Below are 27,865 nucleotides of genomic sequence, written 5' to 3' on the forward strand. Positions count from 1 at the left end.
ACTGCTCTCCAATTTCAACACTTGCTACGGAAGGGAAGGAAACATCTCTTTGCAACCCCCCCCTCCCCCCCCCAAAAGAAACAATCCTGCACTATCTCATACAAATTACTCTTATCAATGAGTTATTCAGACCTTAACATGGGAATGCAACCACTACAAATAACTTTATAGTTAAAGCCAACACATAGAGGTGCATCACTGAAAACGACCAAGCCAGGTTCTCCCAAGCAGAGCTTTCTTTGGAGGACAACAACTTTCTGCCCACTAAAGAATTACAAAGAATTTTATCACTGCAGCTTTATGGAGCAGTGAGGCCAATGCTTGGTGCCTCTGCTGATCTGCTCAGGGCACTGAGCACACAACTGAGGTCAGCCTCAAGAACTCCTTCCTCCTGTCAGCTCCACACTTCTTGGATAGGCAGAGAGTTCTATTTACATTCTTTATCATTAACGCCACCCAAGCAGCTGCCACTCACCCCATTTGCTTCTTCAGGCCACAATATGTTGGACTAATATATATAAATCTCTTTAGACACAAAAGAAAATACGCTTAGATTTAATTTACACTGTTGGCCATGTTCTGCTGCTGTGCCTTTCCTGCATGGTTCCTATGGAACACACACTTGGACCAGAAGGAATAATGGGATGAACCATGAAGGTAGGGCAGAGGGAAGGGCAGCTGCCTGGCACTGCAATGTATTCATATGTATCCTGCTAAGTATCAACCAAGTAACACACACGTTTGGACAGAACCCCTATCCGCACATCCAGCCACAGTTCCTCAAACCAGGCCATAAGGAAGAAGCATCTCCAGGCTGAGATCTCAAGGCACACATCTGCCCATGCAGCACAGGGAGCTCTAACAGCAGCTGCTGGCTCTGCAAAAGGTATCAGCTGGGAGCATCCCTGAGCTACCTGCAGACATCACTCATTGAAAGCCAGAGGGCAAATTTCACCTTCTGCTTAAGCAAAGCAAGTTTCCTGAGGTTATGGAGGAAGGAGAAGAGGACAGAGAGGAAGTGAAGCAGCCAATGTGTCCTCCCTTAAGTACTATTAATCCCTCAGCCTTAAATTTAGGAGAGTGGTAAGTTCAGTAACCTGAGAGGATTTATCGCTATGCAAAGTCCTCTTCTTTTATGTGATGCGGCGTTCCTTGGTACATGGTAGGAATAACTTACAGCAGACAGCAATAGCACAAAGCACACACCTGCCTCCCAGCCCAAAAGTGAGGAAAGAGGAGCGCTGCCTTCTTGGCATGGAGATGTTTGATGTGAGGAACCCTCTTTTCCTATCTTGATGCTGGGATTTGCTTTGCAGAGAGTAAAACAGACAAGCAGGCCCACTTCTTTTGATTTCAGGCACTGCTAACCCTGAGCAGCCTTGTGACGTGTACAAACTGCTGTTGGCACAGTAAGAGAGGCTAAAACCAACCTTAATCACAGCAGTTTTGTCCCTTTACATTTTTAATTCTACTTTACCTGTGAGAGATACAGCACAGCCTTCAAGCAGATGATAAAGGTGGGAACACACAGGGTTATCCACCTCTCTACCCAGAAACCCCAGCCTGGCTTATCTGCTGCCATTCCAGTACTTTCCTTGGCCATGGGTTAGACCCAACCCCTACTGGAACAGCCCTCATATATTCCACCCTTACCACACCTTGGTGCAAACTGCACCCAGAGCCCAGGATGACCACCGAGCTGCTCACAGTGCTGGCTGATGGAACCCAAAGCCCAGTGGTAGGCAAGCTGCTCTCCCCAGTCACACATCCCTTCTGCCCCTGGCAGAGGATCAGCACAGAGCAGTTTTTTTCCATAGGGAGGAAGATTTCAGTTTCTAAAACCTGCTGATATGACGCTGCCTTCCCCCTCCTGATAACAGCTGTAGCCCTTCACAGACGGCAACACTCACTGATGGTTTTTTGCCACCACCGACATTCTTCTTTAAAGCATGAGGTTTACATCACCAATAATGAAAAAGGGCCACCAGGAAACGTCACAGAACAGTTCTGCAAAGCTCCGCCTGCCTGGCAAGGCTCATCCAACAGCCAGACACAATCTGATCGTTATCTTGAATGAAACCTCATTATTATAACATTGCTAGCATTTGCTCCTTCCTTAGAGCACACAAACCTTGTCTGACTTCTGATGGCTATCAGCAGCGCAGCAGCTGCCAAGGCTGGGCCTGCCTATCTCCTGGGCATGCCTGCAGGGGAGATGGCAATGCCAGGAGCAAAAGGAGCAGGGTGGGCAGAGAGCTGGGTGGTCACAGCAGCAGCAGCCCAGCTCACATATGTCACTGCCTGGAAACAGCACAGCCCTGCTCACTTTTTGGGCATACACCAAATTGAGCACATCCTGCCCTGCTCTGGAGCAGCCTCAGCTCCAGTCCTGTGAGTGGGTTTGGGTGCCATGCTAAAAGAGAGAACCCCAAAGGAGGGGTGCCAAAGTGGGGAAGGGTCTGGGGGGGCACAAGGTGCAGCTGAGGGCACTGCATTTGGCTCAGACAAGTACATAAACAACCCAATGCTGGGCTTTTCAAGCTTGAACAGCTCTCATCAGTGCTCAGCGTGTGCACCTCAGCAGCTGTTGGCTGCACCAGCACACCTAACAAGCACAAAGCTGGCTGAGAGCACGCTGCATTTCTAAATGCAGCCCCACTGAGTAAATATTTAGTTTACAAACAGTATATTCCATCACCCAGTGTCATACGATCATGTAATAAAATAGCAGCAGTAATCAAGAGCTCGGAATCAAAGTCAGCCAGGAAAACCTGTAATAACTCCTGTGGTTTTAATTTGGGCTGTGTTTAATTCTCTAGTGCTCCAGCCTCCGCTGCTCAGGATTAAAGTGAGAAGTTATGCATTTTCTTGAGGCAGAGGTATGATATAGGCGGGGGGAAAGAAGGACTTCTGCCTCAGCTTCTGTGCTGTGTGCCTCTGCTATGAAGACATCAGTCCCATGACACAGTGCTATCCTGGTAACTTCTGCAGCCCAGAAGAGTGAAAATCTACTAATCCTACTGTGTCACCCTCTCAGGTAACACTCCTCATGGCTCTTGCATAGAAGTCGTGCCTGGTAATGCCACTTGTCACATGCAAATACAGCATGCAAACTGCCTGGTCAGACACGCTGCTGTCACACTGAGCATTCGGGGTGTCAGACTAATACAGGCAAATACACACATTCACACTGTGCCTGCAGCCATTCCCCTCCAGCACTGACATCTCGGTGGTTGAGATGCTTTGCTTGCCCACACCTCTAGCTTCCTTCTGCTGAATTATGTTTCCATGCTGGAAACTCAACCTGGGCTCGTTTGGATGGCAGAGGCTGCACCACCCACAAGCTGTAAAAGATTCTGCATTAGATACGGGACAACAAAAGTGGGTTTTGTTCAGACTTCTTCCTAACATTAGCAGCAGGATTATCTTTGACAACATCAGACAGAACCACATCATATCAAAACCCATCTAAAGTTTTCCTTTCAGCTAAACAAAGAGCTCGAGTGCTCCTGCAGCAAACACAGGCAATGAGAAGCACTAAACTCAAGGCCAAATGTTCTCCCAAGTCCATCTGAGACCACTCCACAGCAGCTTAAGGAGGTTTAAACGCAGATTGCCAGCCCCACCTGCCCCAGCCATATGTTCCCACACCTTCCCATGCACAAGATTTACTCTGCCCGCATTTCAAACTGTAAATCAGCCTTCAGTAAGCAGATAGAGGCAGAGGACAGCCCACCTCCCAGTGCTGCTCCCATTGAGCAGCTTTAGAAATGGTCAGAGTTACTGCAAACCAGAGGAACACGTTGATGGCAGTGACCACTGACTGCTAACACACCGGACTGGGAGGAATAGCAGACCGTTATGTCCTGATGTCACAACACAGGTCACAATATAAGAGATTAAATGACAAGATTTAGGTTATATTCTCCTGACATAAGTCTAAAATACATGGAACAAGGCTTAGCCTGGAGCTGGAGGGAGTCAATCTTCCCCTGAATGCAAAGAGTAAATATATGATGTCAATGTATACCACAAACAGGCAGCAGCCCTTAAAGGAAGGCGAGCCTGATGACAGCTGAACAGCATCAGGGTTAAATCTGGGAACACCGAGAGAGCCCTTCACAGAAAACAAAGAGAAAAGCACTCCTGAAATAGCCTCACAACTGTCAGCACCAGCAACTGCCAGCACCCAGGGCTAACCTTGCCTCCATGCCTCGCCATCCCAGCTCTGCACCTCAGGGGGCTTCTGTCACAAAATCCCCCTTCCATGCAATCCAGTCCTGCAGCAGCACGGCCTGCATGGGCTGTGAGCATGAGAAGCACCAAAGCTGCTCCTGCTGACCAGGCAGCTCTGTGCCTCCCAGCTCTCCTCAGCACTGCCTGCTGCCATGTCCCACACAGGCACTGCTGGGCCAGGAACTCAGCTTGCAAGTCTTTGCTCCAAACCCTCATTTTGCAGGGCACAGTCTGAAAGGGAGAGAAAACGATAGGCTATCATTCATTCTCTGCTCTGATCTATTAGCTACATTGCTGTTGGGTTTGTTGCTTTTTCTTAAGCAGCAGCTGAGTCACACCTTTCACACAAGCAGGAAAAGAGATATGGATTATGTCAGATTTTTTCCATTAGAAAGAAAGCAAAACCCAACGTGAAGCAGCGCTGGGCAGAATTCATTCCAGCCATCAAAAGGAGCTAACAACAAATCTCTTCCAACCATTAGCACAACAAAAACCCAGAACAGAACAAGGGAGAAGCTGGATGCTGCAAAGGCATAATTTCTTCTCCAGTGTAGTGTTTTCAAGAGTAAATAGCAGCACAAAACACCAGGTGGAGGACTGCTGGGAACAGAGGCCACGTTTTGAAAGCCTCCACACCTTTATATGCACGCTGGGTACAACAGTTATTGGAGAGGAGGTAAAGATCCACCTCACCAGGCTACCAATGGGAATGCCTGGAAACTTCTTGACAATTAGCAGGACTGGTGATTTCGCTGTGCAATGGCATTGCTGGGAGCACAGCAGCCCATGTGCTGCATTGCTGCTGCCTGGTGCTGTTATCTGCTCCCTGCAGGGCGGCCCTCGCATGCTGCAGCTTCCAGCACTGCCTTCTTTAGGCAATGGGAATCAATGCTTTAAAGAAAGGGGAGGTCAGAGGGACATGCACACGCTGCCAGGCCCACCCCAGCACAGCTGGGCAGAGCTGAATGTCTCCAGTCTCCCCATTGCCTGGGAAGGGACACAGCACTGCCAGCCTTCCTGCCCTGTGCTCAGCACTGCCGATCAAACAGCACTCAGGTGAAACCAGCCAGGTCAGCAACAGCCACATGAGTGATCTGCTGTGAACAGAGCTGGGATCAGCCCTTCTGCCTCATTGCCACCACCACTCCTTCAGATCCAACCTGGATCCTCCAAATCCAACCTGGATCATCATCTCACTCTCTTTTCACCATCTCCGTCTCCCTGCTTCCAGCATGATTTTAATACCCATTCTTTCAACAGCAGTTGGAGGCTTCATACCATCTGAGAAGAGCTTGAAGCGAGTCCAGTGCTTGATCAAGTGCCAGCACTAAAAATAAAGTCTTTCTGTCACTGAAAAGCAGGGGCTGCCAGTCTCCTACTGGTGCAGAGCAGCATTAGCATTTCAAGCCACACCAGTTCAGCCGTTCTGACCACTCCGTGTGTCATTGCTCCACTCAGTCTGTGCTCACTGGCACCAGATCAAGGCATGAAATACAAAATCCTGCCCTTAAATTAAGGAAATTTTAGTCCCTGACTGAAATAACTACATTTCTTTAATTAAAAAGCTCACAAGAGTTTCACTCCTGTGTGAAAGATGGACATCCATTTGCCATAGGTTTAATTAGCAAGAGAATGCTCTGCTGAGCTGTTCTTCAGCTCTGAAAGGTGCTCCATCAGTGGCAGTGCTGGACCCATTCAACCCCATTCTTACAGGTGAGAGCCCCTACAGAGCCAGGCAGGAGTTACAGGAGATGGACACAGCCAAGGTGTCAGCTTTCCCCAGTGACATTAATGACGTTTAGGGACCCATGGAGAACTGTGGCCTCAGTGATCAAAGAATCTGACCTGATCCAAGCTTTTACATCTTCCGTAAGTGAAATGTACACCCGGTCACTTGCTCCACTGCCATGCAGATGCCCTGCGTGGTTCAGATAGCAGCAGCCCAGTACAACTCCTGAGTGCTCCATCAGGGCTTCTAAGTGTCACACAGCCCTGGAGAGCTGATGCCAAAAAAGGACACAGACAGAAAAGGGTAAAGCAATAAAGCAAAGGGAGGACTGCAGGGTAAGCAAGCTCTCCACCTCCAGAGCTGTTTGCAGAAGCAACAGGCAAGCAGTAGTTAGGACAACAGGAGAACTCACCCTTCAAGTAAAACAAACCCAGGTGGAAGCCCAGCTAGAGGATGGTCATTTCCACCTTCACTGTGCTATGTCACCTGTGCAACAGGCTGCACCACAGGAGGGTGGCAGCAAGCAAACCTCATGCTGAGTGCCACAATACAGATGGTAAACATTTAGGAGAGGGCAGGGTCTGCTGTCAGAGCTATTTAACAACCTCACCTCAAGGCAGCTCAACCCATTTCTGCTGAGGAGGGGAAGCAATGAGCATCATGCAGGACTCGGGGTACCACAGAGCAGTCCCAGCTCAGTGCCAGCTGTGAAGGAAGAGCAGCAGCTCAGTGGGGAGGAGCTGAGGTTGCAGGAAGAATCCTGCAGGTGGGTTATTCCCAGCTCAGTAACAGCTTGGCCAGGTCAGATGAGCAGGACGTGCCTCACTGCACGGCTGAGGAATGGACAGGAGGGTTCATTAGGAAGTGAGGAAACACCCAGGATAGAGAGAGATCTTATCAAAACCCCAAGGAACCAAACTGCTGGCACGGACATTAGCAGATGGCAGAGTGCAGGATAACAAACACATGGGTAGTCGTGATATTTTGGAAAGGGAAGCTGTAAGATATACAAACCCACAGGAGCTCCTTGGAGGTAAATGAGCATGAAGGGCAATGCAAACCAAGCAGCTCCTCGGCACAGCTGGCATGGGTAGGATGGAAGGTCCCTGCATGGCTACAAATATCTGCACAGCAGGGACAGTCCTGAAGCAGGTTTTGTTCCCAGCAAACCTTTCCTGAGCTCTGTGCTGCCCAATGTGATGAACAAAGGGTCCCGAAGATGAGGTGAATAGTGAAGTGATAAAAGTTTGCTGCTGAAACTATTCAGGAGAGGAAAGAAAAGGATGAACCTCACAATGCTGTGAGAAAATGACAGATGAAATTCAATGCGGGTAACTGTGAAGTGAATCACAGGCAAAAAAAAAGAATGCCTAATGCCACGCACCAAAATGAAAGGCTTTGAGCTTATTACTGCCATTCAGGAACGAGCTCTCAGGGTTATAACAAATAACTGTAGGAAAACAGCAGCTCCGGGCTCAGAAAGCAAAGGAAATGTTAGAAATTGGCTGGAAAGGAATAAAACCAGAAAATATCACTGGGCCTCTATATAAATAGATGGCACACTGTGTTTCCAGCGGCCTGAGAGAGATACAACAGACATGAGGCTGGTTGGGAAGGTCGATTAGAACTGGCTTTACTGTAGCAACTGAGGATAACAAAGTATTCCAGAGCTGACTGTCCTGAAAGGGAAAGCAATGGGAGGGCATCCAGGGGAGATGCACATGGCAGCCCCAAGGGCTTCCATTACTGTAACACGGCCACGTGAAAGATAACCCTGCAATCACATCACATTAGAGCATCTTGTTCTCCCCAGCGCAGCAGTTCTCGGTGTGGATGAGGCCTTGGTTGTTAAGTCAGCAGCACAGTGTGCAGGAAGCTGGCTGGAATGCCAGCACACGGAACCACTGCCAATGACCACAATCAATTCTTTGTTCCTTGGTTCCTTTCTGCAACACTGAAAAATGTTCTTAAAGATTAAGAGCACCTAAACTAAATGGAAACGGATGGAATTTGTGTATTGATGCAGTCGGAGATAGAAGAGGAGCCAAAACCTGAAATAGCCATAAGACAATATTTGGCCATAAGCACTGGGCTCTTTCTATAGTCGCCATTAAAAGGGATCAAAAATAACTTGTGCAATATGCTCTGAAGTCTAAACCTCGGCTCTGCTGGCACACAGGCTGGTGCAGCCCTGAAGTCTCCCAACAAGAGGCAGACAAACGTTCCACTTATCTTATTTAGTGTGAGGGAATGCTTGTTCAGAATAACTCAAGTGATATCAATTTAGAAGACAAACCATTCAGAGCCACGAAGGTCACACTCTGTTTGTCAGCCATCCAAGGCAGACAAGAAAAGCCACTACAGACTGCAAAGCTGAAATGAGTCCTTTGCAAGAATACTTCCATCCTGTGCTCAGCTGGATGCATTAGTTCAGGATACGGCAAGCTAGGAATAGAAAAAGGGGCTAAAAGTCACACATCACCAAGGTAATATTCCATACACATTCATCTTTATAGCATAGAAGACACTAAGAAACACGACCTTTGTGCTGCTGCAGCAAACCACCCACAAATTCAATAACATTCCCATTAAATAAGGAGCATTATTGCTCATGACTTGCACAATGCAATCATATTTGGCTGTTTAAAAATCACCCAGTTTTAATTTGAAAGCTTTAACATTGGAGAAGATACCTGGCTGTATCGATCCTGTCCTGTCACATTGCTGACACCGAGCATGTTTAACAGCCAGAAACCCACACTTTTTGTGCTGGATGGAAATAAAAACCCAACACCTTTTAAGATTCCTGACATCAGTTTTTCTTAGCAGAAAGTTCATTTGTCAGTTCCTGCTTACCCCCCGCTCATGCAGAGCAGCTCCCTGTGTGTACAGTGGGACAGTGGACATAGCTCACCTTTGATATGGTTTCTGGAGGTGTCTGTTAGATGCAAACTGACAAGATCTGGGTGACAGAACAGTCCAAACTTTGGGCTTGGAAGGGGAGCAGCCATACAAAGTGCAGCTGGTTGGTGAGCAGCAGCATCCTTGTGCTGGCTGTACAAAGAGACCTGTCCAGCTCACAGGGATGCAGAGCAGAAGGGTGAGCAGCAGGCACAGCAACTGCTCTGCTGAATTATCAAGACAGCCATCCAGAAGAGGCTTTGACACACAGTATTGACCTTCTGCTTCTCAAGCATCAATGAAACAATAATAATGAGCACAACTTTTACCTTTAAAGCTTGTGTATAGAGAGCAAGCACCCCGCAAGCTAAGGCAGTTGAGGAGGACACCAGCAGGCCGCACAGCTGCCCTGGAGCAGCACACAGCTCAACCTGCTTCCAAAGAACAATAAAGAAGCCCAAAGCAAGACAAGAACTGAAAGCACACATCAAGTGATAAAAGCGGCTTTAAAGGCTTAACCCACGTACCAGCTCCTCTGGAAGAAGGCCAGCAGTGCTTGCTAACCCTCTCTAGACAGAGCTATTTAAGTTCAGTATTCATAAGCCTGCTTGAGATGATTGCTGTAGGCTGCTTAAAACCCACCTCTTCTATCAGAAAATGCAGACAGATATGTGCAACATAGCATTGGGCACGTGCTATCAAGCTGTTCTGAAAGCACCTATGCCAGAGTTACCATTTTAGTATGAGAAATCATTGCATTAATGCAACACGTAGATAACACCTACAGTGTGAGCACCATTCATAATGTTCACCTAAAGACCCCAGCACAGGATTGAAGCTTGCTTAGCGCAGGGACTTCTGCTGGTGTGGTGACATATCAAAGAAATTCAGCTCCCCCACAAGTCTGTGGTGTTGGCAGTGAGTTGTGGGGCTCAGGGTGCAGCCCTGCCTGGGCAGTGGGGGCTGTGCTGTGCAGACAGCTAACTCAGAGCAGGCTGCTGACCACACAGGGCACTGTCTACACTGGAGAGCATCACCCTGCTTACAAAAACCAGAGACCAAATGGTCTTTTAGATACAAACATTCAGTCCTTCAGAACCTCAGGATTTCTGTTGGCAGTGGCAGGATCTCTGTTAAGTGGAAGGACCTGGAGCACTGCCCCACTTGTACCCTAACAATTAAAAGCAGCCCCATTATATACACAGCATGCTGGGTCAGAGTTCAGCTTCCCCAGCAATTTCCCAGGGAAGAAATCCCTATTAACACACCTCGTGCCAAGTATCAATCTGCCACTTAAAACCCATCACCAATAACAGTACAGGATAAAGCTGATGCTCATCCAAATTCAGATCCTGGAAGAAAATCCACCTGCATCACACTTTGACCTCAGAGGAACAGCTGCAGTGGTATTGCAGAATGCATCCATCCAGGCAACAAAGCAGTCTGGCCCCACCAGCTCCAACTGCCTGGCATCCCTTGGTCGTGGTGTTGCATTTCTCAGCCCCAGCTAAGCAGACATAACCCAGGTTAGATGGGCAGAGGCCACACAGCAGACTTGCTGCTGAGTCCTGCCTCAATGCACCAGCACCGTGTTCACACACACAGCACCTTGTCCGTAGGTTGCTGCCATCACAAACCTTCAGATGTAGAAAGCAGAAACCTCGGTAACAAAATACTGTTAACTGTCTAAGACAGCAAGGAATGACACATTATAAATAGGAGGTGGCTTCAGATGGATTCCAGAAATGGATGGTGAGCAACCACTGTGGCAAATCAATGCTCCAGCACCGAGCAGCAGAGAGGGGCCAGCTTGAGCTCTACCCTGAAAAGGCAGTGACACATAAAAGGCCGCTGGCAGGTGCTCACCCACATTCTGTACATTTCACAAAGATTTATGAGCAAGGCTGAATGCTGGAAAAGCAATGTTGGAATCGCCGGTGTCCCTCTGCAAGGTCAGCTTGTTGTATCATGGAAACATTCCTAGGGAGACCTACAAGTGAAGACTGCCCTGGTTTGCTCAGTTACAGGAAAGAAGCTTCCAAGAAAAAGCAGCGTGCTGAAAAATAAAACCCAACAGAAAAACACCATGAAAGAAACCACAGCGTTTATCCCTCAGGAAGGACTGTTCTTAGGATGGAGGAGGATTGTATATAAGAAGGAAGGAGACTGATCTTCCCAAAAAGAGTGCAGTTAGGTGTATTTTCCCAAACACTGTTCATTTTTAACTACTGCATGTGATAATTAATGCTGTCACAAGGAGCTGCGTGGGTGTCTGAATAGAGGATTCTGATGTCCCCGTTCTCAACAGCTTAAGAAGGCAGCACGATGATCAGATGTGCTCACCTGGCACCTAGCAAGGCTACAGGAAACAAGACGGTGACCCACGAGCTGCAGAGCTCTCCTCACATCATTTGTGCTGAAGGGAGCCCATGTCAAACCCCACCGAATCACCCCCACTCAATGCACAGCAACCATCCCCGAGCTGCAGCTCTCGGCGCCGTGCAGATCAGTTTGCTGCAGCCCAATAAAGGAGATGGCAGGGACAGCTGTTGCACCTCCCCTCAGGACAGCTGAAAATAAACTGCAGACTCAGACCCTGGGGTTTATACCGGGCACCTTCACCATGATCAGGCCGTGCTGTTACCACGGGGTCAGACACATTGCTCACAGAGGAGAGCCTGCAATGCTGCTCCCCCAACTTTTTCCCCCTTGGCTTTCTCCAAAGGGTGCAGAAACACCACTTGTTAACGTGCAGAGAAGATATACCCAAGCATTTAATGCCCCCCCTGCCCTCTATTTATACAGCCACTTAACGCAGTATTCCCCTCTCCCAACCACCTTAAAAATACTGCTCTAATACACGCAGCCTGACATGTCTTTCTGACTTATGGTACGTAATAATCCTCATTGAGAGGCAGCATACCAGCCCCACAGCCTTATATTTCAGTATTAGCCAGTTATTATCTCAATATATTACAACACATTGCAGTTAAGGTGTCTCATGAGTCCCACAGCACCTAATCTGAATTCAAAGTCTCCGTACCTGTTGGCAACAGAACCAGCTCCCAGCCCCTAACACTCACCATTAAAATATGCAAGAGGTGATATAAATCACAATGGTAATACCAGGATGCTGCTTGGTTCACCCAGTTACAGCAGAGTGCTGCACATAAACACCATCCTTAACATTTCAGTGGGTTTCATCCACGTTAACATGAGTTGCAAGACACGAGCCCAGGGCAGCAGCCCTTTGCAGGCCCTGCATTCATGGCCCATTCCTGTGTTTTTGCTGAGGCAGCTCTCAACCTTATGAAACGATGTTGATTCAGACAAGCACGCAGCATTAATGATGTGTCTCCATCTCTAATGCAGGCTTGAGAATCATATTTGTCGAAGTCAGAAAGCTTCTGGTACCTATTACATAGAACAAACTTTCCTCCAGATCCCTTTGCTTCTCACAGGAGCGGAGCTCTGCACAGCCCAGCAGTGCTGTGGATATGAGGAGCTGCCCCTGCACAGCACCAAAGGACCAGGCACATCACTTCTGCTCACCGCCACATAGCAAAACTGCAGCTGAAACCTCTGTCAGCTCACTTGTTCACTGCTTATGGAAGGATCAGAGCTCGACAACCTGATCTCTAGGTGGGTAAATAGAGGCTGAAGCAAGGAAACAAAGATGCACATTTCCCCACCAGAAATACCCACCTACTTACTAAAGCACTGCTTCCCTCCCAGCACCCAGCAGCTGAGCACTGCTGTGGATGGCTTTGGTTTGCAAAAGCCTTGCAGAGAAACTGCCCCAAAGCAAAACAAAGGCTTTCCCCGAGTGCTGCAGAGAGCAGCAGCTCCGACTCATTTCACTTCAAGGTTAGTTTGTTTAGTCTGGAGTTAATTGTGCCCACTGCGGAGGTTGTTTTGAAACAGAGACACAAAGGACAGACAACTGAATGAATCCATGGGGACAAAACACGAAGCCAGAAGAGGGACTGAGTAAGCCGAAAGCAAGAGAATAAATGCATTAGGTCGGTGGAACTGCACTTCAGATTGGAACTACGTTTGCCCAACACATTCATGCTGCATGTCAGCATCTGATCTTTCTCACTTCAGGCAGAGGACATTCTGTTTTACCCCCATTTATAAGGAAGGTTGAAGTAAAGCACCGCAGTTACCCTATTGGTAAAGCCGAATCCTGACAGCATCAGATTCCAGATTGATGAGCGATATTAAGTACAGCACAGATTGCAGCTTCCACTTTCATTAACAGAAGCACATCTTTGGAAAGAAACTCTGCGGAGCACAGTGGAAAAGGTCTGACTGTCCCCAGATAACCTTCTCTTCTAAGGATTAAGGTATTTTTAGACAATGCAGCCATCCAGGTTTAAAAAACAGAGTCTGATGTATGGCACCATTGCCCTCAGTTAAAAGACCTGAAGCTGCATTACCTTCAAGAACAGCTGTGATACCCCCAAACACACATAGGTAATACCAGGAAGGTCTTTTCCAGCCTCACTCATTCTGTGATGGAGAGTTTCCGTGTCACTCAGTGTACACTGTGCTACAACCCAAGGCACAAGCTGGCTTTTACCTTTTAGTGACCAGCTCCTCCAAGGACCTGCTGTGCAGGCACTCTGTGTGAGCAGCCACTGCCCTTCTGGGAGCAATGCTGGCTCCATCCTGGTTATCCAACAAAGAAACCCACTCTGCTTCAGCCTCCACTGCAGCTCCTACAGAGCAACAAGCAAACCTCTGCTCCATAGACCATCCTAGCTGGAAAGCCAGCAGTCCCACAGCCCACCTGTGGACTTTTTGGTCAGCAACCACATTACCTTCCACTTCCCCAGGACTACACCCTATGTAGGAAAGTAAATAAAAGGCCAAATTTGCTTAACAGCAATCAATAATTGGCTGCCTTTCGTTGACGTAGGCACAGCTTGGGTGAGCTCTGCAGAACAACCAGACATGCTCATAGTTTTACAGCCCTGACTTAGGAACAGAACTAAGTTAATCTAGGTCTGCCAGCAAGGTTCCAGTCTCAGTTGGTTGAGGCAGAATCACTGTGCAAAGTACCCAGCTCCTAACAGAGCAGCTTCTGAATGGCTGAGTGTTATCCAGCACCTGAAAACTCCATTAGAAGAGCCAGGTCCCTGTAAATGACAGACCTGGGAGCAGATTCATGAGCTATTCAGTTCTCCTTGGAAAACACAAGAGGAAAACAACCGGAACATCATCAAAGGGCAGACGAAGGATAAACAATCTTTTATGTTGCCATCCTCTCTGAAAGAGACCTTAAAGACAGAAAAGTGTTGCCTACAACGTTTGGTGATGATACATTTAGGTTTCAGTTCCATCTGAGGAGCAAGAAAGCATCCCATGTTGGCTTCCACCATTCACAAACATTACATCCCAACTGCAGCCTATCTTCTGCTTCACCCGACGGCGATGCTCTGCCTGCTGATTTCCAAACGCTCCCATTGAGTCAATCCCTCCCTTTTCATCCTGTATTCAACAGGAAATCATCACCATAGGCTACATTCAATAGACAGTGTTCAATCCAGAAGGCATTGAGCTAAAGATGGAAGCAGAGCTGAAGTCAGACTGCACCCAAGCCAACGCTCACCATCATCTGCTCCACACTGCACAACGCTCAGAGGAGACATCAAGAAAACCCTCCTATACAATGCACTTAGTTTGTCAACTAGGCAACTTACCTCGGGTAACACTTCCCCATAGACAACAGAATTCCCCCCTAACATGGGATCAAACATATTATGGACACTTACGGTGTTAAGATACATGCAGAACCTGTAACCAAACAGGGCCTGTCCCCATCCGAGTGTACAAAACCTCTCTTCAGCCACACACTGTACTGCCTACAACACATGGCTGAGAAAGCTTCAGTGGGACCGGGGAACAGAGTCAGTGTGAAATAGAAAAGAAAACCAACTTCCTTCCTGTAAGGCTTCAGAAGAAGCAACTCCAGCAAGAGCCCATCTCTCAGGCTGAGCATCTGCTCAACAGCTCACTCATCTGAAGGCGTTGCAAAGCAGCAGGACCCAGGTGCTGCTGTCACCTGATAGCTGCTAAGACACAAATTCTTTCCACGTCCAGAATTGTATTTGTGGCCTGCCCGGTGATTACTGCTTGCTTCACATCAAGAAACGTGACCTTGCAGCAATAATTACTCATCGATCAATGCCTGATGGATCCAATGCACTCCATGATACACTCCTGGCCGGGTGTCTCGTGCTGCATAGAAGTGATGTGCTGACACTTCGGAACAGATCCACCACAGCTCTGGCAGCAAAACCCACCCTGAGGTCACCCCAGCTCCACCACACAACCCCACCGTAGCTTCAGTCTTCACCCTGTTTCAATCAGCTCCCATTACTGGCTCTGACATCTATATGTTGACTTAATTACACAGCAAATGTACAGTGCTGAGAGTACTGAAGAGCAGACTGTGAGCTCCTGCTGTGCTGTTTGCTTATTTTTAGAGCTCAAGAAGAATACGAATACCTCTGCCCCAGGTCAGTGACAGCCACAGGCAGGTGAATGGTGCTATTAAACGTCCCAGTGTTTCAGTTCAGGCTGAGTCAGTTATTAGTGCTATTAAAGCATCAGTGCCTGCAATGATGTTATTTCCAGGTGCTATTCCCAGGCTGTGCTCTCCCCATCCCATGGCTACACTGCACGTTCAGTCTATGGGATCTCCAGCTCACCAAGCCTGGAGTCCGAGCAGGCTGATCTCACAGACAGACACGGTGCTCTGGGATGGGGTTTCAATGGGCTGTGGGTGCCCCATCTCTGGAAGCATTCCAGGCCGGGTGGGCACAGTGCAGCCCTGCCCACAGCAGGGGGGGGGTTGGAACCAGAAGACCTTTAAGGTCCCCCCCTCAACCAAAGCCATTCTATGACTACAATTCCACATACCATGCCATGCCATGTCCTGAACCAGCCCTGCATCTCAGCCTGTTCCCCAGCACTGAAGGGCAGCCCACGGTCCCATACATCGCCATTCATTCTCACTATAGACAAAACCCGAAGGTTTCCCCATAGCCGTGCGGTCCCGACCATCTGCATGCACTCTATGGGACCCGGGGCTGCTCGCTCGGTGCAGACACCTCCTGCCCTCAGCAAAGCTTTCCATTGGGGCCGTTTAGAGCTCGGCAGTAGCTCTGCCGGCCCCGCTGAGCTCCGGCAAACACCGGCCCAGGTACCGGCACGGCTCTCCCGGGCAGCACGCAGCGATCAGCCCCGCACACTCCGCACGGAACGCGGCGGCCCCCCGCTCTGTTTCCAAACCGTCCGCCCCTCCGGAGCGCTCCGTGCCGCCCATCCCCGTCCCGTCCGTCCCGCACCTGGTGCAGCGCCGTCAGCCCGTCCACGTTGGTGGTGTTGATGCGGGCTCCGCGGCCCAGCAGCCGCTTCACCTCCTCGGTGTCCCCGCTGGAGCAGGCGGCCAGGAACACGGCGCCCTCCTCGAATCGGACTCGGGACCCCCCGGCCCCTCGGTGCCTCCCGCGGCCGCCCCCCGCCGCCACCGGCTCCTGCTCGGTCAGGGAGCCCTTCCAGCGCCGCAGCTGCTCGGCCCGCCGCAGCCGCGCCGACTCGGCCCGCTTCCCTCCCAGGTGCTCCGGCTCCGACATCGCCGCCGCCGCACTGAGGCGCAGGGAGCGGCGCGGCGCCTCAGCCCGGAGCGGGGCGCAGCGCCCCCGCCGCCATCTTCGCTACGCCCCCACCGCCGCCGCCGCGCCCCGAGCGCCCGCGCCCCGCGGCATCCCGGGACTTGTAGTTCCCGCGGGGGGCGCCGCACCTGCCCCGCGCCGCCGCGCAGCTCCCGGCGGCCCCCGCGCGCGGCCGCACCTGGGCGCCAGCCGGACTACAACTCCCGGCATCCCCCGCGCGGGGACGCACGGCCCGCTCCGTGCACAGCGCGGCTCGGCCCGCTCTATGGGGCGCTGTGCCGTCCTCGGGCGCCCCCTGGTGGCTGCAGCTGCCGCCATTCAGTGCCGCTTTCCTTCCCTTTCGTTTCCCCCCCGTTTCCTACGGCCGCTCCGCTCATAAAGAAGCGTCTTCGTTTAGAAAACAAACGCAGCTTTGCGGCACAGCCCAGATTTGTGCCTCTCGCCTTTAACCGCGCCCTTCCTCGCTCCGTGCTGCCGAACATCGCCGCGCCGACCCGACACCAGATGGCGCGGGGACACAACGGCACCTGCGGCTTCGCCTCCATCCTCCGCTGCTAAAGGACTCCCTGCATGCAAGGGACCGGGCAGCCAAAGCCCAAAGCCCAAAGCCCAAAGCCCTTGAGGACAGCAAGGCAGGGATCCTTAGGATCGTTAAGGCTTCGAGATCCCCAAGCCCAGCTTCAGCCCGTCCCACCGCACTGCCCACATCCCTCAGTGCCGCGTTTCCATGGCTCTGAAAGCCTCCGGGGATGGTGAGCCCACCGCTCCCTGTGCAGCTGTGTCGGTGCATTATCACTCCTCCGACCCCGCAGCAAAGAGCAGGGCTGAGATTTGCAACAGCAGACCCGACGATTTAGGATGCGGGGCCCTTTCCTGAGGATACCACTCAGCTTTTCATACATCCATTCCATCTTTGGAGGAAGGAAGCAGGAAGATGGGAGCCTCCAGAACCCGACAGCCCTGCTGCATGCCTCCAGGAACTCAGCTGGAGGGGGTGGGTCAGTCCAGGTCTGTGCAGGGCCATCTGCAGCACCACCAGTGCTCTGCATTGCACATTTCCTCTGAGTCATCTCATTTCCCAGCCCCGGGGGGAAGGATGTGTGTCCCCATGAGCTGTGGCTGCATCAGAGCTGAGGCAAGGCTTTAGCCCTCAGCAGGAACCTGGAGAGCCTGGTGGGAGATTCATGGCCATCAGGACCACCAGGTTGTGGTGATATGGAGGTGCTCATGTCAACAGACATGGTGGCAGCTGGCAATGCCCCACTTGGTAATGTGGATCCCTGTTTGCTACGGCCCCGTGTGAGGAGCGGAGAACCCATCACTCTGCAACCACTACAGGAGGCTTCAGTGAGAAGGGATCAGCCTTTTTTTCCCAAGGGACAAGTGCTATGTAGGTTGCTCTATAAGTAGTGCCTCCTGTTTATTACCATGGAAACTACAGTAGATACAAAGAACACAATAACACTGTTTGATAGAGCAAATTCTCAGCTCCTCATATTCAAAGCTCCACCATCTTTCCTGAGCTGATGGCCTCAGATCTGGACTCAGCACTGCAGATGGGGCCTTACAAGGGCAGAGCAGAGGGAAACAATCCCCTCCCTGCTCACTGCCACCCCTCCTTTGATGCAGCCCAGGATGCAGTTGTCTGCAAGATCCCACTGCTGGATCACCTGCAGCTTTATTTCCATCAGGATCCCCAAGGCCCTCTTTGCATCTCTGCTCTCAAGGAGTTCTCCTGGTCTGCACACATATCTGGCATTGCCCAGCTGTAACGTGCTGCACTTGGTCCTGTTGCACCCTATTAGGTTCACATGGACCCTCATTATGAGCAAACTCAGGTCCCATTGGATGGGAGGTTTAGATTGACTGTTAGGGAGGGTTTATTTGCAGAGAGGATGGCCAAGCGTTGGCATGGGCTGAGTGAGGGAGGAGGTGGAGCTCCCTATGTCGGAGATGTGCAGATGTGGCACTGAGGGATGCGGTGCAGTGGTGGGACGGGGTAGTACTGGGTGGTGGATGGGCGGGTGGCAGCGAGGTGGCAGAGGGCGCTGGGAGTGACACTGGGTTAGCTGGGGGTTGCACCTTGCCGTGATGGGCGCCGCGGGGCCGACGGCCGCGCTGCCTTCCTCCTCCTCCTCCTCCTCCTCCGCCCGGGGCAGTGACATCAGGCCGTGCTGGCGCCGAGCGCGAAGCGCCGCCTCCCCCGCCGCCAACAAAAGTCCCCGAGCGCCCTCCGGGCCCCAACGCCGCGCCCGCCGCCTCCCGACCCGCCCGGCCCGGCCCGGCCCACAGCCGCAGGTACGAACCGGGGCCGCCAGACCCCAACATCCCACACCGCCCGCGGATGGGGAGCTCCGAGCACGGCGCCGCCCGGAGGGCTGCGGCCTCGCGGGTGGGCGAGGGTCGGTGCTGTCCGGTGGACGGAGGGGCTCGGGTGGGGGGTGGGGGGTGCGCCGGGAGGCGTGGGGGGGAAAGCAGAGGAAGAGGGCAAAGTTTGGCCCCGGGGACAGAGTCACAGAAGTTCCCCATCCCGGCCGGGTGCTGGCGGTGATGCTCACCGGGAAGTCCCAACGTCCGCGTCGCTCTCCTTCTCCCCCGTGCCCTGCCGTCGCTTTGCCTTTCAGCAGTAGACAGCTTTTGGGAGCCGGCAGGACCGTGCGATCGGCTCCCATCATTGAGCAGCGAGCGCATCTCCGAGCGCTGCCGCTCCCCAAACCCCGCAGGTGGCAACGGGGCCACGCGTGGGAGCGGGCGTTGGTCAGCGCTCGGCATCACCCGCGTGTGCTGCCAGGAGGCAGAGATGGCTGGGGAAGATCCGGAGCAGCCGCTTGAATTCCTCTAGAGGATGCGGGGAGGGCTGAGCCGGGCCGGAAGGTGCAGGAGCTGCCAGCTGTGGGGTTGGCTCCTGGGTTGTTGCTGCTCCTCGTTGCTGTGAGCGCGGCTCAGTGCTTGCTTGGCATCCACAGAGCGCATCGCCAAAGCAGGGACAGCGCGGTCCCCTCCCTGCTGTGATTCCATCCCTCTTCTCCTCCATCTCCTTCAGGCAGAAAGCCCTGCCAAAACTGCACGGAGCTGTGTCGAGGAGGAGGTTTGATCCCCCCAGAAGGCAGGAGCTTTTATTGGGGTCCCTGAGAATGCTTTTGTTCTGGAGAAATTCAGGCTTTTCTTTGAGAAATCAGCTGAATGCCCAGATGTGAGAAGGAGCTTTCCAGTTTGTAAGCTCAGCCTGGGAGCCATGTGGCCGTCAGGCAGCAGCAGGCAGCTCTGCAGCAGCTCGCAGTACACGTGCATGGCAGCGGGGTGGCACAGCACTACCCATCCCTACTGCAAACCTCAGATGGGCAGCAGTGGTACCCCAATGTCCCACTGCAGGACCTGGGGTGTGTGAGGGTCACTCTTGACCATGGTTCCCCCTCTCCTCCCCCATTCCCTCCTCTCCAGGAGGAGAGAGAGATGTCAGATCTGGCACAGCTGCTGCTCTGTTCTTTGGTGTCTGCACTGATGCTCAGTGTTTTGTTGCATCCCAACACCTGCTGCTGTCAGGACTCCATTCTTTCACTCGCCAGTTCAGCATCGCTGTACCATTCTTTATTCCCACTTACACCGCTGGCATCCCAGAGTCTCCTTATGTCACTGCTGTGACATGGGGGCTGGGACTGTGCCCCTTGTACCCCCCTTTTGTAGGGCTGTTCCCATGCACGGTGCTGTGGCAGCTGCTCCATACATGATGCCGTTTGCTTGGGGTCCCCATGGACTGAATGCTGTTTCCAGTGCTCCATCCTGCTCATTTCCCACCCATCCCCATGAGCTGATTCCTTCTGCTCTCTCCAGGTGCCTCCTTCTATTCCTGCTCAATTCCTGGCCATGCCAGCTGCTCTTTAGAGTGCAAGGCAGTTATCTCTCCCCAGGGACTATGATTTCCTACCTATTGCTTGCCCCTTTGCCAGACCATGTAATAATCCTGCATCAAGAGTGAATATCATGCAGCACCAGTGCTTTCCTGCTGTCCAGTTATATTCATACTTTCGCTGCAAAAAATCCCACAGCATTTTGCATGGGCCAGCCTGAATCTCCTGTTCCTTAGCGATCTCCTCTGAGCATAAAGTGAGCTATGAGACCCTGAAACCAGGGCTGTGGGACCCCAGATCCAGGGCTATGAGACCTTGAAACCAGGACTGTGGGATGCAGCAGTGGCGTCTGGCAGCTGTCCTGCTTGAGAAGGGATGAGGCACTCTGAGAGGCAGAGGCAGTCCTGTGTTATCCCTGATGAGGGGGCTGATGTGGATGCAGTGGTGCCTCTGTCTGCCCCCTAAGGAAGCTCCTGAACCCTGCTGAACCCTGCCAGGAGGAAATAACAAAATAACGCATTCTCCAGAGGAACAATTTGTGTCCTTTTAAGGCAATGCAAGGGCTGGGACTGGAGTGAGCTGTCTGGAAGGGAGGGATTTGGCACCGCTGTGCCCTCGGTAGGAAGCCCAGCCTGCAGGGCGTTGAGGAAAGGCTTCCTGGCTGCTGTGATCACACCCAAACAGCTCTGGCACCCTGGGGCTGCACTACCTCCTCCTCCAGCCCCACACCTGCACTGTCTTGTGTGTCTGCCCTACACACATCTGGCCGTGGGGCTGAGCCTGCAGCACCCACAGAGCCTCGTATCACTGAGCACCTCCAGCAAGCGTTTGGTTCTGATGTCTTTGTGACCACCTCAGGTTGCCTTTGGCCCTTCTACCGGCCTCCTTATCCTCTGCTTCTCCTCTCTGTTGGCTTTGAGTTTCTTGAGGTTTCTCTTGCCCCAGTCTTCAGAATACCAAGGTTGGGCTGGAGCTCAGCCATTTGTGTTCGCCATTTGTCTTATGGTGGGTTTATCTGCACATTTGAAGATCAGGAGGCCTCTCATAACTCACCAGAGATGTTTCAGGAAAGAGGAGAGCAAAGGAGAAGCATTAACTTGCTGCCAGGGAGCTGCATGGTTGGTTAGCTCAGTGCTCAGGTGTTGGTCCTCTGTCCCAGCCTTCGTACTCCTCTTCCTCCTTTCCCTTGCTCAGAACAGAGCTGTAAGCTGGCAGGACCTGTCCCCCATGGGTGCTGATCCCGCTGGCTGCTTTAAGTGGGCACGCTGAGTTCTGCTGCTCCTTAGCAGCCTTATGAATCACTGCAAACATTTTTCTGCCCCTTCTCTCCCCACAGGATGCCAAACTGGGGTGGAGGGAAGAAGTGTGGCGTGTGCCAGAAGGCGGTGTACTTCGCCGAGGAGGTGCAGTGTGAAGGCAGCAGCTTCCACAAGTCCTGCTTCTTGTGCAGTGAGTACTGCCCTCCCCCTGCCAGTAGGACACCTGTTTGTGTCCTGTTTGTGGGCCCTGTAAACATTTATGAGCCGTGTCAACACTCACTGGGTTTCCCCTAAACGCAGCTGGGCTGCAGGAGTCATATGGAGATGTTCTGCTGTCCTCCAGGCTGAAGGAACATGGATCAGCCTTGAGCACCATGGGATGTCAGGGCTGAGCTTAGCCAGCATCCATACTGCATCTCTGCACCAGGGAAAGTTGAGGTCGTGTCCCTGGAGCTTCATCAGATGCTGAAGGCTGGAGCATGAGATGTGCACCCCCACCAGGCAGGAGGTGGCACAGTGCATAATGCTGGCCCTGGTCCTATGTGTTGCTTTGCTGGGAGCTGGGATATGGTCTGCCCTGTGTCTGGTGGGAGGTGGCCTCCAGGAGCCTAAACATCAGCCAGGAGGCATTGACTGGGGAAAGGAAGGAGCTCAGTGCCACGGGGAAGGGAGAAGGTTGTCCCATATCTGCACATGGCAGCACATCACCAGGGAGAGGACAGCAGCATGGGCCTCTGTCTCTGTGCTTTGCAGAGGGACCTTATCCTGCTCCTCATGTACCCGGCAGCTCTGCCTGTCCTGGTGGGCTCCTCTGCCGCCCTGCTCCGTGGCCCTGTGCTGCTGAGCTGCTCTGAGCTCCTCTAGCTTCCCCAGCACTGCTCTTGGGCCCCATCGGGAATGCGAAGCCACTATCTTTAGGAGAGAAAAACAAACACTAGGAGCTGATTTGCCAAAGAAATAATCAGAAAGGAGCCAAACCTACCACAGTGCATTAAACTGGAGATCAGCTCCGGGAGTGAGTGCTGATTGACTGCATGGCGTTGGTCCAGCTAAGGCAATAGTACAAGCAGAAGTGTGATGCAAGGAGGCTGCCTGGCCTCAGAGCAGCAGCAGCAGCTCTCGTCTGGTTGTTCTGTGGGGTGGCTCAGCTGTTCTTAGCAAAACAAAAGCTCCTTCAGTGCGATGAGTGTGGTGTGCTGGAATTTGTGCAATGCAGAAACCGGGGGCTGATTTCTAGGAAGCAGATTGGGAAGGAATTTTTTTGTTGCGTGACTGTAGTTGGGGCAGACGAGGGGCAGTGGTTGCATAGACTGAAGGCTGCACCCACCCAGCGTGGGGGGAGAGGAAAGCAGATGCCATCAGCACCACCACCATTAGGACAAAGCCCTTTGAACCCGCTGGTGTCAGCTCCTACACTCCATCCCTCTGGGTTCTGAATGCAGAACTGTCCCTACTTAGCTCTGAACTGCTGCAGGGGAACCCACAGCCAATCCATCTCTTGGAAACCCGCTCTGAGCCAAGGGATGCACAGTGCTGTGTGAGCCTGAATCCCAGCCCCTGTCCAGGGGATGGAGAACACACAGTGAGCACAGGACCTTGCCAGCCCTCCTTAGATGGCCACATGCTTCCTTCCCACCCAGCCGTGCGTGGGGTTGCCTGCGGCCACGCAGGAGAAACACCATATTTAGTAATAGGGCTGAGGAATGAACGCTGCCTCTCACCCCCGTATTGAGTGCACTGAGGGAGCCCTGCGCTGTGTTTGCATTCCTGTGATATTGGTAAAGGGCAAGAAACTTTCCGGCTGGCGAGGAGTGAAACAGGCTGCCGGGAGAGTCGACATTTAAGGCATGTGAGCAGGATGGGGATGGCTGGGGGTGCAGCTGTAACAGGACCTGTTTTGGCACTGGCTGCCAATGCTGTGGACTCTGCCTTGGGCGTCATGCTCCATCCGGGGCAGGTAAACACCGGAGATTGCTGGGAGCCTTGGATGTTTGCTGCTCCCCTCCCATCCCAATGTGCCAGGAAGGGCTGGGAGCTGACGTGGAGGATGAGATCAGAGTAGCACAGGAGCCCAAGTGGTCTGAGCCCAGCACTGGGGTCCCCAGGCCCTGCTGCTATCCCCTTGTGTCCCATCTTTTGGCCCACACTGACCCCATGGCCAGGACACCCACATGGGCTGGAAGTGCTGAGTGTGCCCTGAGGACACCTCACTCATGGCACAGACCTGGGGTGGCACATTGATATGAATATCTGTATGATTTGTGGGGAAATTTAGGATTTGTGCCCCGTCCTGGCTCCAAACCTGCTCCCACCCAGGGTGCCGGCAGCAGGGAGGTTAACAGAGCTGCTGCCTTATTTATTACCAGCCTGGTTGCCCTGGTGGTTGCTTCCTTTTAAAGCCAGACAATGTTCTTGTTGTGATCCTTATCTGCAGCCGTTTTGCATGCACTCCCTTTGAACACTGATCTTGTCTGGGGTTTCCTTGCTCCTTGAAAGCCGAGCTGTGCTATCCCATGTGAGGACTTGTTCTCTGCAGTTAATGAGCAGATCTGGATGCGCAGGCTGACAGGGCCCTCCCTTTCTTCCAGTGGTCTGTAAGAAGAACTTGGACAGCACCACTGTTGCTGTGCATGGAGATGAGATCTACTGCAAGTCCTGCTATGGCAAGAAGTACGGCCCCAAGGGCTATGGGTATGGGATGGGCGCCGGGACCCTGAGCACCGACAAGGGCGAGTCTCTGGGAATCAAATATGAAGAGTGAGTTGAAGTTTTGTTTTGAAATCGGGGATGTTGTGTGCACCTTCCCCCTCACATCTGTCCAGATGTGCTTGGCTGTGTGCCCTGCAAAGCCCACTGTGTGTCCAGCAGTCCTCAAGCTGAAGACTGTCACAGACTCCCTGCTTCTGGGGGGTCTTCCCATGTGCTGGGCTTGCCACGTGGCTGGCAATAGGCCCCACATCTGCCCTGATGTTCTCAGTGGGATGAAGGCTTAATGGGCACATCCCCATCGCCCGTCCCTGCTGCCCATTGCATCCCAGCACACAGATGTGGGGCTGCGGTTTCCATGGGGGTCAATGCCGTCCTGACAGCCCCTCCAAAAACAGGGGATTTGCATTCCCACAACTCTCCCCTCCTCCTTCCTGTTCCTACACCACGTTAATGAGCTCCCTCCTCTCCTCAGGGGACAATCCCACCGACCCACCAACCCGAATGCATCCAGAATGGCCCAGAGAGTCGGCGGCTCTGATGGGTGCCCGCGCTGCGGCCAAGCGGTGTATGCAGCCGAGAAGGTGATTGGAGCTGGAAAGGTAAGGATGGGGTAGATGGGGCACACACACACCCTGGAAGCCTGACACATAAAGGGGAGCCTTACCAGGATCCTCTGCATCCCATCCTGTGGCTCCATCCCTGCCCAGCTCTGAACGCAAGCGTGGTCCAGGCTCAGCTCTGTGCCACAAGGTTGGGATGGTGGGGAAGCCTCAGCCGTGGGGCTGTGCTGGTGGCACTGGTGCTGCCCCACACACTGACCACTGCACTTCATCCTCCCCACAGCCAGTGTCCATCCCCAGAGCATGGAAGGGAGGCAAGGAGTCACAGGAGCCTCCAGCACTGTAGTGAGGCTGCAGCAGGGTCTGGGATGTGTCATGTTTTGGTCATCCTCAAAATCCCAACCCGGGCTCTCGTCCTCCCGGTGTTGTTGATGTTTATGGGGACCCAAATCTGGCAAAGCAATTGTGCTCGAGAAAACCAGGGAGGATTCCAGAGCATGTATTCAATGCGTTAATGTTTGCTGGATGACTCTCAGCTACCTCCTCCCCCAGCCCTAATTTCACATTTTCTTCCAAAAAAGGTTTGTTGTTTTCCAAAGCGTTTATTTAAATTCCTCTGTGAGGGCTCTGGCTGCTCTGTGTGCTGCTCGAGGCCCGTGAGCTCATCTGTCCCCGGAGGACTGGCAGGGCTGGGGGAGCTTTATTTTTGAATGCTGGCTGATTCCTGCATTCTATTGTGTCTATTTTGATGCCTTAGAGTTGGAGTTGTCTCCCTCGAGTGCCACCCCTGGGCTAAGGTGCAGCAGAAGTGGCTCCTGGTGAATAACTCAGGGGATTTATTATAGTGTTTTAAGAGAGGGGTGATCACTTCTCACCCACTGCATTGTGCAAGTGACTGTGTGTGTATGTTTGTGTGTGTGTGGGTCATGGGGGGTGAATGCTCAGTCTAGAAGCCAATGTTTCCCCACTGTGCCTTCACCACTGGGCAGGAGAGCTTTGCTGTGCTGAAGGCAAGGAGGGCTCTTTCCAGACTTCCCATCAGCAAACCCCTTTGCTGATGGCTTTGAGTCAGAACCAAGGCCTCCAAAGGGACCCTACTTCATACCAAAGCGTTGCTGTCTCGTTCCCATTACCATCTAACCAGGCTCCTCTCCTGTCCCACAGTCCTGGCATAAGTCCTGCTTCCGCTGCGCCAAGTGTGGCAAGAGCCTGGAGTCCACCACCCTGGCAGACAAAGATGGGGAGATCTACTGCAAAGGTGTGTGCCACGTCCCCTGCCCTCTAGGGCTCAGGGGGGGATCCCCAGGCTCAGGTCACCTCCAGTTGTCCCGGATGCTGTGTCTGGAGGTGTGAGAACAGGGATGGGACGGGGGTCTGGGGGATGGTGACCACACAGCTGCTCTGGGGGGCACAGCAGACATGGCAAACCCTGCTCTGCTTTAGAAGAAGAACTGCCACAAGTGCCCTCGTGCCACTGTCCTAATGTAACTCTTCCTCCCTTCTCTCTGCAGGTTGCTACGCCAAGAACTTCGGGCCCAAAGGCTTTGGCTTCGGGCAGGGGGCCGGGGCGCTCATCCACTCACAGTGAGGCACCAGGAGCCAGGCTCTGCTCCTCGTGGGCTCCTTCAGCCCAGCCCTGGGCTCCCACACACCGCAGCGAGCTCCTTCACCTCCTCCATCCCCGCCTGCTGCTTTGCGGCACCAGCGCCTTCCCCTGCCCTGACCCAGAGCTCCCCAAAGCTGCGGGAGCCCCATTACCACCTTGGGTCCCTTGGCACGGGCACACAGCTCGCTCCCACCTGCAGTGAGGCCCCCAGCGTTCCGCTCCGCGTCGCCCGTCCCGTTGGGATGAGCCGCGCTGCGTTGTGTCACCCAGCAAGGAATAAACATCAAAGCTGACCCAAAGCATTGCCCGAGGGGTTGTTCCCCCAGCGGGGGTGCACTGTTGAAGCAGGAACTCAGGATGGAGCCGGAAGGGTGGGAAGTGGTGCTATTGCAGCTTGCAATTAAAGCAGAGGGGCTCTCCTGTAGCTCTGCTGCCCCCTCAGCCTATCAGTGACCATTTCCAAAGCAATGTTTCCTTCCTGCACTTTGTGTGGGTGCTGCCATGCAAGCACTGTATCCAAACCCATCAGTACTGCTCTGTGCTGCTGCTCCAGGCAGCTGTGCTAACAATTCAGAGCTTTGCACCAACTCCTGGGGTTGGGTATGTATTTTTTTTTTTGCTGGATTCTGATCCGCCGGCTTGACAGCTCCCCAGGTTCAATTTGTCTTCACTGAAACACTTTGCTTTCTATGTGTGCTTCTCTCCTTTGACTGGCACGAGATACTCACGGATCAGCCCCACCGTCTGCCCTTCCCAGTCTGCAGTGGGATGGCTGCAACTGCTTCCCTCTGCTGGCTGCTGCTCCCCAGGCTCAGCTCCGGACAGACGGACAGATGTGCTGTCCAACACACTGCATCCACAGCACTCAGCCCTGATGGCAGCCTGGGAGATGCAGTGCTGGGGATTGGGGGTGGGATACCCAACATCACCCCCAGAGAGATGTCCTGGGATGGTGGGGACCGAGCTGCAGCATCGAGCTCTGTTGGCTCAGCAGAATGAGACCCTTCTCTGGGTCTGGGACCGTCACCAGAGGACAGAGGGGAAGTGGCAGGCTCTGCTGGAGCTGATGGCTGTGGGAAAGTGATCTTCGCATGCTGGCTGGAGGTGGCGACGCAGTGAGAAGTGGAGGCAGCCCCAGCTGGCAAAGAAAGAGACCGTGGGGTTGGTGGCCCAACAGTGTCACTGACACCCTCACCTGCTGGTACAGAGCTGGGAGGGACGGCCCCAAACTGCTCCTGGGGTACCCCATCCCTGAGCATGTGCTCCTTGCAGGGACCCACCTGCTCCGCTCCTCCCAGAGCCCCACAGGGTCTGAGCTGACCCCGATCTGTG

The 27,865-nt window shown here is 52.9% G+C and overlaps 2 protein-coding genes across 6 annotated transcripts in view; one reads left to right on the plus strand and one right to left on the minus strand.

The window, feature by feature from the left end:
* The window catches only part of PPP1R12B (protein phosphatase 1 regulatory subunit 12B), an 82,263-nt gene extending 65,637 nt beyond the window's left edge, over nucleotides 1-16,626 (minus strand). For 2 of the 5 annotated variants that reach the window (XM_072355790.1, XM_072355791.1), the window contains exon 1: nucleotides 16,225-16,625. In XM_072355790.1, coding sequence (XP_072211891.1) covers nucleotides 16,225-16,512 — 288 coding nt within the window. In that variant the 5' untranslated portion in view covers nucleotides 16,513-16,625. Of the gene's footprint in view, nucleotides 1-16,224 lie in introns of all 5 variants that reach the window. The other 3 variants (XM_072355794.1, XM_072355789.1, XM_072355792.1) reach the window with 2 other exon arrangements.
* A 2,030-nt stretch (nucleotides 16,627-18,656) lies between these two features.
* Nucleotides 18,657-26,826, plus strand: CSRP1 (cysteine and glycine rich protein 1). The gene is made up of 6 exons (XM_072355944.1): nucleotides 18,657-18,849; nucleotides 21,736-21,848; nucleotides 24,247-24,415; nucleotides 24,840-24,966; nucleotides 26,092-26,185; nucleotides 26,439-26,826. The coding sequence occupies exons 2-6, from the start codon at nucleotides 21,737-21,739 to the stop codon at nucleotides 26,513-26,515; spliced, it is 579 nt and encodes a 192-aa protein (XP_072212045.1). The 5' UTR covers nucleotides 18,657-18,849; nucleotide 21,736; the 3' UTR covers nucleotides 26,516-26,826.
* Nucleotides 26,827-27,865: the final 1,039 nt, after the last annotated feature.

Source organism: Excalfactoria chinensis, chromosome 23, assembly GCF_039878825.1.
Source record: "Excalfactoria chinensis isolate bCotChi1 chromosome 23, bCotChi1.hap2, whole genome shotgun sequence".
Classification (NCBI taxonomy): Eukaryota; Metazoa; Chordata; class Aves; order Galliformes; family Phasianidae; genus Excalfactoria; species Excalfactoria chinensis.